The sequence below is a fragment of the Zootermopsis nevadensis genome, unplaced genomic scaffold (assembly GCF_977971745.1).
Source record: "Zootermopsis nevadensis isolate Lab colony 2312 unplaced genomic scaffold, Znev_1.0 Znev_ptg000011l, whole genome shotgun sequence".
Classification (NCBI taxonomy): domain Eukaryota; kingdom Metazoa; phylum Arthropoda; class Insecta; order Blattodea; family Termopsidae; genus Zootermopsis; species Zootermopsis nevadensis.
In genome coordinates, this window is record NW_028259143.1 from 2,371,806 (window position 1) to 2,389,671 (window position 17,866).

At 36.0% G+C, this 17,866-nt stretch overlaps 2 protein-coding genes across 8 annotated transcripts; one reads left to right on the plus strand and one right to left on the minus strand.

Annotated features, from left to right (window-relative positions):
• Positions 1-16: 16 nt before the first annotated feature.
• LOC110839601 (uncharacterized) lies at positions 17-9,981 on the minus strand. 6 transcript variants are annotated; one of them, XM_022083975.2, is made up of 14 exons: positions 9,769-9,981; positions 7,449-7,578; positions 6,751-6,778; positions 5,977-6,269; positions 5,317-5,498; positions 4,674-4,818; positions 3,844-3,897; positions 3,664-3,726; positions 3,342-3,438; positions 2,728-2,928; positions 1,852-1,952; positions 1,368-1,630; positions 942-1,046; positions 17-408 (listed from the first exon to the last, which is right to left on the minus strand). In XM_022083975.2, exons 2-14 carry the CDS (start codon positions 7,533-7,535, stop codon positions 288-290), a joined length of 1,740 nt encoding a protein of 579 aa, XP_021939667.2. In that variant the 5' UTR covers positions 7,536-7,578; positions 9,769-9,981; the 3' UTR covers positions 17-287. The 6 variants fall into 6 exon arrangements, with proteins under 6 accessions (XP_021939667.2, XP_021939668.2, XP_021939673.2 ...); XM_022083976.2 differs by lacking the exon at positions 9,769-9,981 and adding an exon at positions 9,205-9,695; XM_022083981.2 differs by lacking the exon at positions 2,728-2,928.
• Positions 9,982-11,104: 1,123 nt separating this feature from the next.
• On the plus strand, positions 11,105-17,505 carry L2HGDH (L-2-hydroxyglutarate dehydrogenase). 2 transcript variants are annotated; one of them, XM_087347086.1, is made up of 7 exons: positions 11,105-11,264; positions 12,115-12,535; positions 12,812-13,015; positions 13,836-13,997; positions 14,189-14,298; positions 14,710-14,889; positions 16,190-17,505. In XM_087347086.1, the coding sequence occupies exons 1-7, from the start codon at positions 11,143-11,145 to the stop codon at positions 16,386-16,388; spliced, it is 1,398 nt and encodes a 465-aa protein (XP_087203212.1). In that variant the 5' UTR covers positions 11,105-11,142; the 3' UTR covers positions 16,389-17,505. The 2 variants fall into 2 exon arrangements, with proteins under 2 accessions (XP_087203212.1, XP_087203213.1); XM_087347087.1 differs by lacking the exon at positions 11,105-11,264 and adding an exon at positions 11,325-11,467.
• Positions 17,506-17,866: the final 361 nt, after the last annotated feature.

The following is a 17,866-nucleotide window of genomic DNA, read 5'->3' on the forward strand; positions in this document are numbered from 1 at the left end:
TAAAATACAGCATCACTAAATCATAACAATATCAGTCTTTTATTATACATAAATGTTTGTGCGTAATTAATAAGTCTTCCATGTAGTAAGCAACAACATTGACTCCATTATTTCTGCATCCCTTATTCAAGTCTGGACATTTTACAACACGTCTGATGATTTTAAAACATTTAAAAATTAAAACTTACATGAAGTCAAATCATACATATAGATTAAGACACTGCTATATAATACTGCAATAAATGTGTCTGTAATAGGGGAGAGGGGAAGAAGAAGGCTTTGATATTTCAGTCTGCTCTTATCAACAGCTGGTTCATATAATCCATATTATTTACTTTATACTCTGCCAGGGCTTGGATGTCTTTCAAAATTGCATGCAGATGCTCAGTGTATTCAAGGTCTGGCTGCCTGTAACACACAAGAATAAAAATAGAATAAATACAGCAAGAAAGAAAAAAACAACTGAACACAGGGATTCTATCTTTATAAAAAAATCCATGCAGTAGAATCCTATTAAGAAACTAACAGTATGCTCAGCTGCTCAAGAAATTGCTTATATTTTATGGAACCTAGAAACCTAAAGGTTCAGTACCATGTTCACAAGAGCCCACCAATGGGCCAGTATCCTGAGCGAAATGAATCTAATCCACAAGCTCAAACCCTATTTCCCTAATATCCACTTTAATATCATCCTCCCTTCTATCAATGTCTTCAAAAGAATCTGTTCCTTTCATACTTTCCAAAAAAAACGTTATATGCCTTTTTAATCTCCCTTATTTATGCTACATGCCCTACCCATTCCATCCTCCTAGATTTGATATTCCTACATGAAAACATCTAATTAGTAAAAGATGTGTAATTAACCTCAAATTTTGACAGTCCTTGTAATATAAGGAAAACAGGTTCTTAAATCATATTAAGTGCAGAAATAAAGATCCCACCTGTACAAACTGGTCATCAGCTCTTTGATGTGCTGTGGTATTACATATCTTGTATTTGAGGTTATGATGCTCAACCCATTATTTTCATCAGTAAATCCATGAACACTGGTTACAGAAAACAAAAATACAACCATCAGATTCTTTCCATAAAAGCCAAGAAATTACAGATGGAATTCCTTCAAACACTTTATTCTATATAGTGCAGCTAGTAAGTACAATTTATTTATCCATTTTTGGACATAATTTACAATAAAAAAGGTTCAGGATATTAAATTTGCACAGCAGATTTTCGAAGATCCATATCACCGCCTTGCAAACTCCTTCATTTTGCATCTGTAGGTGCAACTCGATAAAAAAAATTCACATGCCTATAATAACCTACAACTGGCAACCAGTTTAATTTAAATGAAAATTTTGTTTACTTACCAAACAACAAAAAACCTATTATACTGATTGCTTCTTTTATCATTTGCTAATTCCTTCAGCCCATGTATGAAGATATCATCTAGCCATGCTGGATTTTGGTAGAAAACTCTAATGCCTTGGAAAAGTGCCTTCTGATGCAAAACTGCACACTCGCTCTCTATGACCACAATTTTCATGTTATCACATTCTAGATGTCTGTTCAGCCACTCAGCTGCACCAGTTGCTATTTCTTCTGCAAGCGTGTGATCGAAACAGTCGTATACCTGTAAATTAAACCTCTTTGAAGCACATAAGATGGACACCATCTGGAAAGAACTACAACTGCTACGTCAAGCGGATTAAAACTGTTAATGGCTGTGAAATGTACAAGAACATTTTAATTATCTTAATTTTAACTCATCAGATATGAAAACCTAGACAAGAAAAATTCAAAAATGACTAGGCCTATTCCTCTTATTGAAAAAGTTTAACATAAACATATTACCTTACATTTCATTACTTCTCGTAACATATTTCTCAGAGTCACCATCAGCTTCATAAATGGTTCACAGTCACGAGGATATAGAAGAAGTACTTGTGGCAATACTTTAACAAAAGATTTTTATAATTAAAACAATTTGAAACCATTAAACTAAATAATGAGTGCCTGTGCAAGTAACTGACTTTATTATCTATTTGAACAAAAGTTTTCCTTTAATCTACTATAAACTTTCATTTCACGTTCTTTTCCTTGTTAAACCCATAATTTAGTCTCAGACTGTAACTCAGATCTATTTTGTTCTTGTGAACTTGGCTGCATATATTCCAAAACAATATTGTTCTGAATCACTGGTTCTACTAGTTTATTTCCACAGTTCATGAGTTCCAAGGAAATTTAAATTTAAAATTCACCTCTCAGCATTAGAGCTGAAAATACAAGCTAAACCCACCTATATTTTTCTACATTCAACATAACCTAAAAGTGATAGACTACATTACATTGATACTGGGTGCTTTCAAGAAATTCATATGTTCTCTGCTACACAATATAAAGGTTGTTGTTTAAGAATAAGCCTCTGTCATTTGTTTCAAGAGGCAGTGACCAATATGAGTGACCATGACATTTTTATCTCTTATTATACTAATAAAACTTTATTGATAAGTCTTGGGAAATACATTAATTAATCTAGGCACCTTATAAAATTACTGTAAAATATATCCCAATAGCAGTAACAATTAACATGAGCCAGTATCATCAAATTATAAGTTTCATAGCAGTGCTAGTGTAGGAGAATAAGTACATTTAAGGAACTTTCTCTCTTTTTACAAAGGTTAACTTTCTGGAAGCAGTGAAATATTTTATATTAACTCTTAAACTCACCAGGCTCAAATTGTTGTAATTGTTGTTGTTGATGTTGTACAGGTGCATAATGCAAGCATTTCAAAAGCTTCTTTCTCAAGATGACTACCATTATGAATAAACAAACTACCAAAATGGAGGCAATTACTGATGCAAATATTATTACTTCACAATGATCACTTTCAACTAATGCAGGCATCTCAATCACTGGATTTACATTACCTTAAGAAAAGAAATTAAAAGATTTACAATATAACAATGCTTTTTTTTTTTACTGAACTTGCTCCAAATATGAGAACAGTATACTTCAGTTGACATACAAAATTTGTTGAAATGAAAATCTTCTAAACTTATAATTGGCGACGATACATATAAAATACAGACATATTTCACCGCCATATAAATACCATGAATATCATTACAAAACCACAAATAATTTTCACATTTCAGAACCCTTGAATTGTCCCGTCTCCATTTATTAACAAATTCTGAACATCTTAATTTCTGGATTGTGTACGATATCTTCCTACCACATTCAATGCAATATAACCTCTGCAGTAGAAAAGTGTTATCAAAATAATCTACCAATTAATCTTGACACTAAAATTACAGATGGTAAAGAAAGAATTATTTACCAGGAGGGCTATTCCACTGACACCAATGATTATGATTATTTATAGCAGTATTGTGCCAAACTCCATTGCCTCTACATGGATGAGAATAAAGTTTTACCTGCAAACAAAGAAAATTGTAATTATGTTTAGACACGGCAGCGCTTTAGAAAAGAGAAGGTATAGCTGCACTCTTCCTGACCTCGGCACTGAATGACTTTATAGCCATGGGATAGGAGTCTCGGTAGGCCCCACAGCTGATGAGGATTCACGGTGTTGAAGAAACGTCCTTTGGGGAACTATAAAGTTGGTCACATTTATCAAAGAAATTTTGAACGTCACTTACCCACATACACTGAGGTCGATTATCGACATTCTCCGTTACGCACTTTATCTCATTCCCTCCTATCTGCAACAAAAGTGGTGTATAAACAATGCATATGAAGAGATTTGTTAAATAAGCAAATAAGATTACCAATATTTTTAATAACATGTGATATATAATGATTCGTAACACGTAACTTACCAATGAACAATTTGAAGAGGTGTTTCCTTTCATACATTTAAACTCTCCGGCCAACTGTAAAATAAACGTTCGTTTTAAACTGCGTTAAATGCGATTTTACAACTCGCTGAACCTGCCTACCACTTTTAATTTTCTTTTTCCTAGGTAAAGTATTTTAAACATTTAAATCTACTGCATGTGAATAGATTTGTACCGCCAATCATCCTAATTAATAGTAAACCATAAAATACATCTATTCTAATATAATTTAATTATTTGTGTTCCTTAAGTTTATAAATGTTGTTCCGAGAGGTGCCAGATTTCTGCTCCATAAAGAGCTCGTGAGAAACGAAAGGATCAGAGAAATCATGAGGATGGATCGAGATATAATTCAGGAGATAGAGAAAAGACAACTCCCCACTTAATGGTACCTGCACCTTGTCGTGGTGGTGGGGCTTGAGTACCTCAGCGACCCCAAGAGCTACTGGTAGGGATTCGCTAGCCAGATTGGTCGAGGGGGAGAGGTACCCTGGTCCTCCAGGTTGGGGGTTGGTCGCAAGGCTAACAACCTTGCACCGTGAAAAGGAATATGTTTCGAAACCTCGATCAAAGCCTCGGACAGACGGACCTAACAGAGGACCGAATGGAAGAGGAGAATTGAGGAGGCGATGGACCGAATACGGACCGGAGAGCCATAGAAGAAAAAAAATAAGAAGTCATAATAAGTTAATATTTTCCTTAAATATGTGATGAAAAATGTAGCTCTGTCTTTGTTATGTCTAAATATTCTGGAGGTCAACCCCTTCATTTCAGTCAGAACAAAACATTTGAAATGATCAACCGTTGCTTACATTATGACCCATCAACCACACATTGAGTATTCCATTTGTAGTACAAGCATCACAGCTTTCTTCTGGTTGACATGCCCCTGCTGTAAGTTCCATTAGCGAAACATGCATTCCACTGATACCGCTTACAGTATGCTCCATGCGATTGCTGTTGAAGAGAACAACACATTCAAGAATATCTACGGTATGCCTGGCAAAGGCGAAGTTGTCTCTCGGGGTTAACAAAGTTCCGCACCATGAAGACACGTGGGGGTGTGTCAGTTTTGTGCCACATTACCCCAAAGAAAAGAACCCTGGTACCCATTGGACAGGAGGCTGGGTGGGCCCCACAGCTGTTCTCGATGTTGTAGCAAAGAAAAATGTTACTGTTTCTTCCACGAACCAAACACTGGCTTGCCAGCAGGCATTCTAGTGACTACAAAACAAATACAATTTAATAATACACTGTCCACCTTAACCTCAATTTTATCATCCTAATAATATCTGGTGAAGATTGGAATTTATACAGATCCTGACTGTGCCATTTTCTCACCTTCTGTTACTTAATTCCTCTTAGGTCTAAATATTTCCATTAAGTCCCTGTTCATCAACTCATACACCAATAAAAACAATGCTACAGAATAATTATGATTCATCAATTACTTACAGTTTTGAATTATACGCAGAAATGATAATCAAGTCATTTCTTTTGAAAATATTCTCCTTCGTGAATTTGGTGTCTAAGAATACAGGTGATGAGCAAAACATTTGCACTTCCCCATTATATTCTTTCTCAATTTGTAATCTATAGCAGCCTCTGTATATCAAATTAAATGTTATATTCAATGTCTGAAACAAAAAAAGTATATTTCCAATTAAAAACTAAAATTACTCATCGTGGATAATGATAAAAGATGGATCATTGGGGGTGGGTGGGCAATTCATTACAAATTTACATAACCTTACTTTCGTGATCTTAAAATTACACAAGGTTACCCACCCTTCCAGTTTAATCAAAAGACTGTACACTACCATAACTCATTTTAAAAAAACAAACATTAAAAAACTGGCGAGTGCTTACAATATAAGGATACTATTTATTATTGTTGTTGCTGTTATTAATTATAATACTACTTATTAATAAACCAAATTCCTACAGTGCACAGAAACTTACATTTGGAAGCAAACTACTCCAATTTTGGACATGCATCTTTAAATATAAGCTATACTATATTAAATGTGAACAGTTAATTTGAAGCACGAGCACAAATACTGTATACTAAAAACACAGAGTTCAAAAATAAATGAAATACAGTAATTCTGTTACCTTTTCACAGTTTGGAAAAATGTTGTTTGATAGGTTTCCTTCTTTGACCCTGCCCTTTCTTACTGAATGAGCCGAGGCAAGGACACCACATTCATCTTCTGCAACATGTGAGTGTCCAAAAACAATCCCTTTACATTCGTCTTTTGTTACATTCTCAAATGCCTGCAGAATAAAATAATAGTCTCCTTTGCATAATCTGTCAAATGCCCTGAACTGAAGCGTAACTTTCCCTGTATCTTGATTCAGATTCATCCAGGTGAAGTTTCTTGGTTCCCAATCACAATCACTTCTTCCTGATGCACAAAAAATTAATTTTATCTTCCATTTGGCAAAAACAGTGTTTTTGCAAACATTTTAAAGCTACACCATAATCACATTAAATATGAATTTAAAATATGAATAATTCAATTGAATTCCTTAATCAGAAATTTCTGCCAACTGCAAGGAGCCTGTAACAGGCAAACACTAATAAAGATGTACAACACAAAAAAGCACTATAAGGGAAAACAAAATCAAATTAAAACAAGGTTAAACTAAACTAACTAATAACAATAATATCTTTGTTAATATGAGTTATTCATAAACTACTTCTTATAAATCAGTTATTTGTTATTTTTCACACGTATTTCATTCCTACTGTTACATTTTGTACACTTTATATAAAGTTAGGTTTAACTTATAAAACTATGGCATTATATTACAGGTTTCATAAATATAAATTTAAAAAAAATTACTGACGTAAAGCTTTAAAACAAAGCAAACTTCTTCACTTACCTGTACAAGTAAAATCAAAAGCACTCACCTAAAACAAAATACAATCTTGTTAATATAATACAATTTAATTATAGCAGGACTATATATATATATAAAAGAAGGAATACACCCAAGTTTTATAGCGAAACATAAATCCAGATGCAGAATTCATAAGGTAGGATGGTAAAATATTAAGTAAGTTATCGTCGTGGTATGATTCTAACCTCACTTTTAGGATGCAATAGGTTCTAACAAGACGTAACTGATGTTTTCATTGTTTTTTCTGCATTCTTACAGACAAAAACTAAAAGAATGTTTTAATAGGAAAAAAACAATTACATGCTTTCCACTCCATGTCCTCTAGATTATCATGTGCTATTCCTAATTTCATCACCAGTCCATCATAAGAAGGAAATTAAGGACCTTGGATCTGGTATCACCTTCAATGGAATGGACTTCCTGTCAAACTTCATACAAATTCATTCACGGACAGATGATTACAAAGTCATGAACAAGAAATCTACACAAAACAATTTTCGTTTTGTACAAAAAATGTCAAAGAATTTATTATCACAACAGTGACCACCTCTAAATTATTATAATAATGTAGCATAATAAAGAAAACATACAGAAAATAATAAAAACACGGTCCTAGAATATACTAATTTAATTATTTTAATTAACAAGGTGTTTGAATATGTAACTTTCTGTGAACTTACATTTTCACCTGGACAGATCATTCGTACATCCTCACAATTACAACGTGACAATATGACAGTCACGAAAACGATATATAAAAGTTTCATTGTTTCAAGTTACGATACAAAGAAACCGCAACTGTATCTGAATCTGGAAAAAAAATTACTAATAAGTTACATTTAGATCTTCGTAAACTGCAGAAGGAGCTTCTCAGGTATAAGGGAATGACAATAAGAAATCAAAATTTCTTATATAATTATAACATGATGATTCTTAATTTTATATTTAAACGCAAACTTTACTGACATGTAACACAAGAAACTTATTTACAGTCTCGACTGATTATTTTGAAGGATGAGACAAACGGGGCACCTAGCACGCATGAAAGAAATGAGAAATGTATACAAAATTTTCGTCAGAAAATCTCAAGAGAATAAGTCACTTGATAAACTTGAATGTAGATGAGAGAGTTCTGTCAAAATTAGTCTTGAATAAAATTAAATGTTTTGGATTCGATTCATCAGGACAGGGACCAGTCTTGGACTCTGTAAACATGGTAATGAACCTCCAAATTCCATGGAAAGTACGAATTCTTTTGACTAGCTGAGCACCTAATAGCTTCTCAAGATTCGTTTAGTTCGACTTCATTTTAAGTTTAAGAATCTTGTTAAAATTTCTGTGCTACTGAAGACGACTTATCTTGGTTCATGTGCCTTGTCGCAGGCGTCGGAATAAGTTGGCAAATAATTGACGTCATTGAATAAACACGGAAAATATATTCGCTTCAAGAGAACATGCGATTAAGCAACAGTGTGGTAAAGTAAAGAAAGCATGCAGCGAAAGATTACATAGAATTATGGCGGCCTTGAACACACAAGAGACAAGAAATATCGCAAATCACACGCCCTAAGCCCATCCTGCATGCGCACAGACTTGGTTGTCAACAATGGCTTTTATGCAAATTGCGATAACGTTCGGTGAGAGGTGGCATTATTCTAGCCCTCCCGTCTTGTAACGTATGCTCCACATATCTAATGCTAAGTTAGATTCTCCACAAGGGCGAATTCAACTTTTCTATTCAGCATATCATCCACAATGCAATCAGTTCGTGCACACCCTGTGCAGGTCGTTTTCTGTAAGGGAAAATATGGCCGCAGTGTTACCACTCTCGATACGTGATAATGTGGGAAACATAACCTTCAAATTCAAGTCGTGCTGAATATCACAACAAAGTTACTAATACATAATAACTATTATAACATAAGACTAATTGCCAAGACTCATTTAAGCGTGTTACGGTATTGTTTTGTTTTTTACGAAATTGAAACATTAAGTTTTTTTCATTGCTAAATTTTACACATTGATTGACATTATTGAATTGTTAATAAAACTGATAATTATTTTCGATAAACGATATATATGAAAACTCGCGTGAGTGTAATTCGCCAACAAACGCTCAAGCGACAGACGAATATTTTCATAAAAATTGCAACTATAAATGTCTAATCGACCAATCATTGCGCACGGATTCTTTAAAATTTCGTCCTGCAAACGTGCAAACTGCAATCTCGGTCAGCGGAACAAAAAAAAAAAGTATCACTGGGACGTACACCTAATTTCCGGGTGCCCACCTTTCACTTAAAATGTGTCGTGCAAAATAAAACCTACATTTGAAAATCTTACTCAGCACAGACCACTCTTACGTGTACAACAATACATCCCTTACTTACATTATACAGAATAATATATTTAAAACGCAAGAGTTATAATACATACGAACGCGTTGACCCACAAAACGATGAAACCAATGGCAATATTGAATTATTATTCTTCACTGTCCTATTGTTGTAAATGAAATGGGTTCGGCCTCAGTTTCAGTTGTTTTGTCGTTCGATGAACGCAAGAAATTTGTTGTTTCCAGTCGGTGCTTTGTTGTCATGAACCGCTGTACTGATCGTGAACATTCCGTGTTCGTACTGACCTGCCGTGAGCAGTGGTCTGGCAACCAGGGTGATTTTGACTACTGCCGCGGGTTACAGATTGCGATCCTGTTGACGTTTTAAATGGTACGCTCTGTATGACTTACGCTTAGACCCAGAAGCATATTAGACCACTTTGATTTACGAATTTCTCGATGGTAGTTCATTTCACCACTCACATACAATCTTCTACGTATACACTTCGAGATTACGTAGTATTTCCAATGTCTGTTAACAATGCCCACGAGTCTTGTGGCAAGTTATGATAATTATGAGCGACGTCACACAAACAGCAAACATATTATTTAATAATCAAATCAGAATTTTACCACACTTCAGTAAATACCACGAAAAATATTACCGTTTAAAGCAAATGCAGAATTCGACCAAGGACTGGGCCACAGAAACCACATAATACTTCCTGCCCACTAGATTAAGACTGAGAAACACCATGACGTCCAGTGCAGGCCATCAAATGCGAATTAGGCAATGCCGAAGAGGAAACATTACGCGAAATAGCAGTTTGTATGATTCCGGCGTTTCGACCACCGCTCGCTCGCCCGCTTAGACACTGCGCAAGGCAAGAACTACGCAGAGCCATTTCCTCCTTCCTTATTGATCTTGGTTCGTAGAATCCTCGATTTCCTCACTGGTAATCGCGGCAACCTTGACTTCACAGAAGAACTCGCTAAAATACCGGGGGATTGGGAAAATTCACAATGAGGAAGTTCATAATTTGTACTTTCCACCACATCTACATATGGTGATGTGATGGGTCAGGGATGCAGCATACTTAGGAGAAAAAATTCACAGTGTTTTAGTTGGAAAAAAAAACTGTAGTGGGTCATTTGGAATATCTAGGTAGCCTCTCACCTAGTCTATTTGATACGTACACAGACGACCTCATAAGGAAATGGATGGATAAAATCAAAACAGGAATAAAATTAAAACAAGGGCAGTATATAAACACATTACTGTTCCCTGAGGACTAAATATTAATTCAAGACAGATCGTGGGAAAGATGGAACGAGTTAAGTCTGCAGAGGCTTTAGTTTAATCCTGAAAGTGAAGACCAATACTTTCATTGCCCTGATAATGTAGGCAGCAAGGACCTCCGAAACTGTGGTAAACTTCTACCTAACTTTAGATTATTGCGCCTCACAATAGTAATTTATGTAGAGCTCACCGTGGCGTTTGTATACGTACATCCTACAAAACTCCTACTGCGCTACACATTATTTACTCGCAGTTTCTGGAATGCTCACAATGGCGTTAGCTCACGGCCGATTAAATTTATACTAGTAGTTTCTAAAAAGCACCAAGTGGCGTTAGTTGACGGACACCCCACAAAACTATTCGCCCAGACATTATGTGTTAGTAGTTTCTGTAATGCTCACTGTGGCGTTAGTTCACGGACCAATAAATTTATACTAGTAGTTCCTAAAAAGCACCTAGTGGCGTTAGTTGACGGACACCCCCACAAAACAACCATTTATGACTATTCGGCCAGACATTGTGTGCTAGTAGTTTCTGGAATGCTCACCGTGGCGTTAGTTCACGGACCAATAAATTTATACTAGTAGTTTCTTGAAAGCTCACCGCGGCGTTAGTTGACGGACTATTTATTTTGGTTATCGATAATTCATACGATGTATATCGATAGAGTAATCAATTATAAAATATCGGTCATCCCATAAGCAATGTATCGATGGGAAGTGTATAATCGATATTCAAAATGGTTCATGTTGTGCGTAGTTTAAGTTGCAGGTTGCAATTGTGTTGCGATACTTTATTGAAATATAATTATTACAAAAAATCCACAGTCTCATCATATTTATATAGCAACTTTTCATCTAGGTGAGTTGTGTATCCAGTACTGTTCTATTAACATCCCGTGCTTGCTTTGTATTACGTGAAAATGGTGAAATGACTATCGCATGTATGTGTCATCTCAAGGATAAGTTACGTAATTAAATTATGTTAGATACGATATTGTCACTTGGTTTGGTATTTGAAGAGGATTCTTCTTCTCAGCGTTTTCCATCATATATATGAATACGGTAATGCCATTGTGCTGTGACAGATTGTTATAATGTAACGGGTAACTTTAATGTCAATTTCAGTAGAGTTAAAAGTCAATAACACTTTTTCAGAAGATTTCTAGAACTGGTACTACGCGCACCAAATTTGATTCTCAGACTATCATAATTGTAGGACAATAAAGATTTGTAGGAAAGAAGAAGAAATGCAAATTATTCCAAACTTCCAAACTTAGCAAAGAGTTCAGATGTCTCTCCATTTGATACCCTTAATATAGAGATAGGTATGCAGGTAAGTTATTGTGTACCAGATGGTACAATAAAATGGTAAGAATAAACAATCGTACAGATTTGAATGTGGGTCGTGATGCTGACCACTCACCCACACCTAATGCTGAGGTCAAGAATGAGTAGGAGCTATACCTCCTCTCCCCCAAGTAATCTACATGGCGTTAGCAGGACTGCTTTACTTTACAGATATGAAACAGAACACGTAAGAAAGAGTTTCCTATTGGAGCCTTCTGTCTTATCAGCTGTATTATCATTGAACACTTTAAAGAGTAGGGAAGATGAATGTAAAAATACATATTTTTAAGAAGTAAAAAAAGTAATTTTTGTGCCATCTGATGTATTGTTTTGGTGCCTTTATTTTTGAATTATTGTTCCAGTTCAACTGAGATATTATCTGAAAAATATGATGTGGTGGTGGTTGGAGGAGGTATTGTGGGAATGGCAACAGCACGGGAAATTCTCCTTCGCTACCCACATCTTAAGATGGCTGTACTGGAGAAAGAGAAGGAACTTGCGTGTCACCAGACAGGACATAACAGTGGAGTGATACATGCCGGCATATATTACAAACCTGGCACATTGAAGGCAAAGCTTTGTGTGGAGGGTTTGAATCTAGCATATAAATACTGTGATGAACACAACATTCCATATAAAAAGTGTGGCAAGCTAATTGTGGCTACAAATCCTGTTGAGGAAAAGAGACTTGATGATTTGTATGAAAGAGGAAAGAAGAATAATGCAAAAGACTTAGAAATGATTAGTGCGAAACGGATTAAAGAAATTGAACCAATGTGTCAGGTAAATGATAACTTAGTTTATTGGAGAGGTTGTATGAAATTTATTAGTTTGAAACTTATTACAGACATTTTATGTTGACACTGCAATATTTTGGACACAGTAAAATAGTGTTGATGAGTTTTCAAAAAGATGTTCGTGCAAACCGTATCTTCATTCATAATTTTGACTACTGGATTCATTGCACTGATGTAATACTTAGGAATAAATAACTTTAACATCTTAGGAGTTTTATAATTGTAATATTGTAATTTTACTGATTAAAACCCATGATTGCAGGGAACTCGTGGTCTTTGGTCCCCACATACTGGCATAGTAGACTGGGCCGAAGTGACGAGGTCATATGGAAAGGATTTCACAGAAAAGGGTGGCAGGATCCATTTGAATTTCAGAGTTATTTCATTTAAGGAAACAGCTGAAAGTTCATCAGCATCTAAAGGTGATGGAAACAAGTATCCTGTCTCTGTCCGTGGGGAAAATAGTGTAAGTTTTGATCAACGACGCTGTTTACGCTTTGGCCTGTCTGTCCTTCACTTCACTCATATGTTGCAGCTTCAAGGAGTAGGTTTTAATGGTTTTGATTAAATTCAGTTTGAGTATATTCTTGATTAGACTGTAGTGTCACACGTAGTTCCCCATGATCCCATCGGTTCCCACGCCCTCATCTGATTATGACACCAATCCCTGGTGGTTACGCTAAGGCTCTTCCTTGACCGTCTGTTTTCTATAACTCTAATCGTTTCCTCACACGTGGCTTACTCATTGCCCTGATGATGGAGGCTGCAGAGACCTCTGAAATGTCGGTAAACTTCTGCCGGACTACACGGCACTGAAACGTAGAAGACGGCCATCATTAGAAGATGGAATTGTCTCCAGAACATTTTTTATAGACAAAAATTGACTGTGGAACCACGGTTCCGGAGAATCTGACGTAAATACGCACACACGCAGCAGTAGCGTGAAGTCCGATTAGCCTTTATTTGTATAAATAAATGTTTGTAGAACCTAAACCATTTGTGATATGTAAAATCTGAAATCTTCTTAACTAACGCTGTTTTTGCCGAATGACCCTTACGTATAGATGTATTTACGTCAAAAAATTGGTGCTTCTGGAGCCAAAATCCTATTTGGATATTGTGAGGGCATTTTTTGAAAATGAAAATCATGAGTGTAAAAATTGTACAAGAGTGGGATTGTGCTGTACTTGCATTTCAAATGACAGCCATGCATTAAACACGTGCACGTGTGCAGGGCACTTACAATTATTTGTGTGTTTATCTTCTCACAAAGTATGTTCTTTCAGGCTGTAAAAGCATCGTATGTTCTGACATGTGGTGGCCTTCAGTCTGATGAGCTGGCACAGATGTCGGGCGGAAAGGTCAATCCTAAGATTGTTCCGTTTCGTGGCGAATATCTTCTTCTGAACCCGAAGAAGCAACATATGATTAAAGGAAATATATATCCAGTGAGTGCATATGTGAAGAATTGATGGGTACTTGGATATTAATTCAGAACATCTAGTTTGATATTTATCAAAACTTTATGACTGCTTTAATATTTCTAAAAGTGTGGTTTATGTATATCCTCTGGTAAAAATTTTTTTTTTCTAAATATTTAATTTTATAGTGGAGGAGTACATGACTTGACTTGTGATAGGTTCCAGATCCGCGGTTTCCGTTCCTTGGTGTACATTTTACTCCTCGAATGGATGGAAGTATCTGGATTGGTCCAAATGCTGTACTTGCTTTGAAACGAGAAGGATATGGGTAAGCTGCTATCTAATTTTTCTTCTTCTATGGCTCTCCGGTCCGTATTCGGTCCATGGCCTCCTCAGTTCTCCTCTTCCATTCGGTCCTCTGTTAGGTCCGTCTGTCTGAGGCTTTGATCGAGGTTTTGAAACATCTTACTTTTTATGGTGCAAGGTTGTTAGCCTTGCGACCAACCCCCAACCTTGAGGACCAGGGTACCTCTCCCCCTCGACCAATCTGGCTAGCGAATCCCTACCAGTAGCTCTTGGGGTCGCTGAGGTACTCAAGCCCCACCACCACGACAAGGTGCAGGTACCATTAAGTGGGGGGGGGGGGGGGGGGGGGGGGGGTAAGCTGCTATAGGCAACAAAAATAAGAGATATTTTAAGAAACTACTTTTTATTACATAATATTAGATTTCTGTTTCAGTTGGTGTGATGTCGATGTCAAAGAATTGATGGATACTTTGTCGTATCGTGGTTTTCAGAAGATGGCTCTGAAGAATAGTGTATTTGGAATATCGGAGATGATAAAGTCTGCATTTATAACACTTCAGTTACGTGAGATTAACAAATTTATTAAAGAAATTACGGCTGACGATCTGTCGAGGTGAGCTCTCTTTTTAATAGTTTAATAGTAGTTACTGGTATAATTTTCTTACAAATTATGATCATTCATCTGTGCTTATAACTCAGACAATGGCCACAGATTTGCTTAAATAACAGATTGAGAAATGGGAATAGTGCGTCATTATTAGGTTACAATTTTTAAAAGAATATGTGAAGCTCTTACTAAAATACGTGCTGACGGCCACAAAGTTTGGGTCTGCTGCATGTGTCTCATGTAACCATAAAACTATCACCGCTTGCTACTTTCGGAAGAGGCGTCCATGCCCTGCCCAAAAGTACTTGTTTTGACGTAAATACGTCTATACGGAAGGGTCATTCAGCAAAAATAACGTTGGTTACGAAGATGTGTAAGATCCTCTATGTAAAATGATCAGTAAATAAGGACCCCTAAGAATCTGTAATGTATTTTATTGTAATTATAATTTTGATGAACCAAAGTGTACAATTTTCAATGCATCTGGCGCATTAAGCGCCCGCCTCTCGAAAACCGTAAGAGATGGATCGGACATATTGCATACGAAATACGTATTACCTATTGAGCTTTCCGTATCTGTTTTCAGATTTTACATATCACAAAATGTTTAGGTTCTACAAACATTTATTTATACAAATAAAGGTGCATCACACTTCACGCTACTGCTGCGTTTGCGTGTTTACGTCAGATTCTCCGGAACCGTGGTTCCACTGTCAATTTTTTCTCATTTCACTGTCCGTTGACATAGATTGTTCTAGTAAGTTGCCTTATTTTGTTTCTCCCTGAATTTTCCTCTTGCAGAACAGTTGCTTTTTCCACACATTTTATAAATTGAAACTATTCTATTTTTTTTACTGAAGCTCCGTTGTTGCATTGTGAAGTTTCAGTAGTTCACATACGTTGTTAAATAATTTCAGTACTAAACGCTGAGTCCAGGGACCACAGATGTTGTTCAGTGCCTTTTTTTTTTTAATATTGTATTTAGTTATTGTAGCTGTGATGAACTTCATTTGTACCTGCAGTGATGGTCTTCTGGGTTGACATGCCATGTGGACTAAGGAAGGTTTTAGAATTTTGGAAAATGCCGTCTCTACGTTCAGGGCTTCAGATACTAGCTTTCTCCAAAATATAGATATCTACCTATGAGTCCACACAGCATCACAATGATGAGAATCTAAAATCACCCCATGTCATTAATGTACGCAATATTTTTTAATAATATACGTAGTATGGACATCTTGGTGTTTCAGGCTGCTTCAGCAATAGAAGAAACTTTCTTGTTTTCTTCAATATATTTGTTTCACAGAGGTCCATCAGGTGTACGCGCACAGGCGATGGATAGCAGCGGAACACTGGTGGACGATTTTGTTTTCGAGATAGGCGATGAAGGTATCGGCAAGAGAATCCTCCATTGCCGCAATGCACCATCACCAGGTGCAACATCTTCTCTTGCTATTGCCAAGATGATTGCTGATAAAGCAGAAAAGGAGTTCCAACTAAGATGAAAATCTCATAAAAGAATATGTATCTAGTGTTGTTAAAATAGTAGGATTAAATGAGACAGTTGTTCTGTAAGTGTTGGAGATGTTCAGAAGGCATTTATGTAGGAAGTATTTAAGTCATATTTAGTGTGTCCCTTGCTACCACATCTCCAGATATGGAGGGTGGCTGTGAATATATTTTACAAGCAATTGCAGACAGCCGACAGCGGATTTTCCTCTAACTTAGAGATTCCGTCCGTATATCTTCATTTCAAAGCCATTAAATTTTTAATTTATTTTTTAAATTTAAAAGCATTAGTATGTTCACAGATATAAACGTATAAAAACAGTATAATGGTTATAATGAAATAAAATTCCCTAAAATTCTTTAAATTTATCCTCTTGCATAATGTTGAAAATAATCACTAGCTCGTGCTTGTAATGAGGAGAGAAGAATGCATTTTCAAAGGTCTATTGAGATCAATTGCCATGCAGTTTCTGATGGGAGCAATTGAACAAGCATCTGCCTTAAATTCATATTACAGAGACAGCAGTGGACTTAAATTTCAAGTGAAGATAAACATTGGGATCCATATTTGTGTGGACAGTATTATTTTAGTACATTGTGATTGAGCTGTCTAGTCAGAAACATGCAACTTATTGAATAGTGTGTTAATAAATTTGTTATTTTGTTTGTTAGTGGCAAGGCTGTGGGGAAGTTTAGTTATTGGATGATGTTGGAATATGTTGTCATAAAGCAGTCGTGGCTTTTTTATGAGCTTCTCAGCAGAACTAGGTTATAATCTAGTCCTACTGAGAATTACACAACCAAAGTGGGAGATTAGATTTAAGAGAGAGTATTTTAGTGGTTGTAATGGCTGTGCTTGTTCAGGGATGGAATTGTGATTTAACTAAGGGTACTGTCCTCACAACGTAGTCGGTATTTTGACTTTTTAAGCGTCACAACATTTTTTACAGTTGGTGTGTTGAAGGGAACTTTGTTTAGTCTTATTTGATGGAGGTATGGAGCTTTGGAAACACTTCAGTGCAATGTGTGAGACAAAACAACTAAAGAATGAAAATGTGGTACAAAGTACAAGGTATTTCCTTATTTTTATGTATTAAAACTGTTTTATATTCACTTGGCATTTATTTATTGGCAGATGTCCATCCTTGTAATTCATCATCCTGGTTTTTTTTCCATTTGTGTCCTTTATGGGAAAATGAAACTGTCCAATTACAATTGGACAATTCTGTGTGTATCACATATACACCTCGTTTGTTAATTACAACTCGTACTTTACATCTGGTTTTGTGATGTATGTGATTTCAATGTAATTGAGTATGGTTATGTAGTAGTTAACGTTATTACCGACTCAGCAATCGTTATTTTGCATGGGGATGTTCGTTTCGTAACCTTGGCACTTTAAAGTACGGTTTGTGCCCTTCACAGACTATAAAATACATTATTTTAGAATATTTGCGATAAATTCCTCGGAATG

Bases quoted from the DNA above. Each gene is read 5' to 3' on its own strand.
- LOC110839601 (XM_022083975.2), bottom strand. From the start codon at position 7,535: ATGAAACTTTTATATATCGTTTTCGTGACTGTCATATTGTCACGTTGT. The intron at 3,727-3,843 runs GTAAGTTACGTG...CTTTTGTTGCAG, and splicing joins CCTCTTCAAATTGTTCATTG to ATAGGAGGGAATGAGATAAA. The intron at 3,439-3,663 runs GTAAGTGACGTT...CTTTGTTTGCAG, and splicing joins ATCGACCTCAGTGTATGTGG to GTAAAACTTTATTCTCATCC.
- L2HGDH (XM_087347086.1), top strand. From the start codon at position 11,143: ATGGTTCATGTTGTGCGTAGTTTAAGTTGCAGGTTGCAATTGTGTTGC. The intron at 11,265-12,114 runs GTGAGTTGTGTA...TTATTGTTCCAG, and splicing joins TATAGCAACTTTTCATCTAG to TTCAACTGAGATATTATCTG. The intron at 12,536-12,811 runs GTAAATGATAAC...CCATGATTGCAG, and splicing joins AAATTGAACCAATGTGTCAG to GGAACTCGTGGTCTTTGGTC.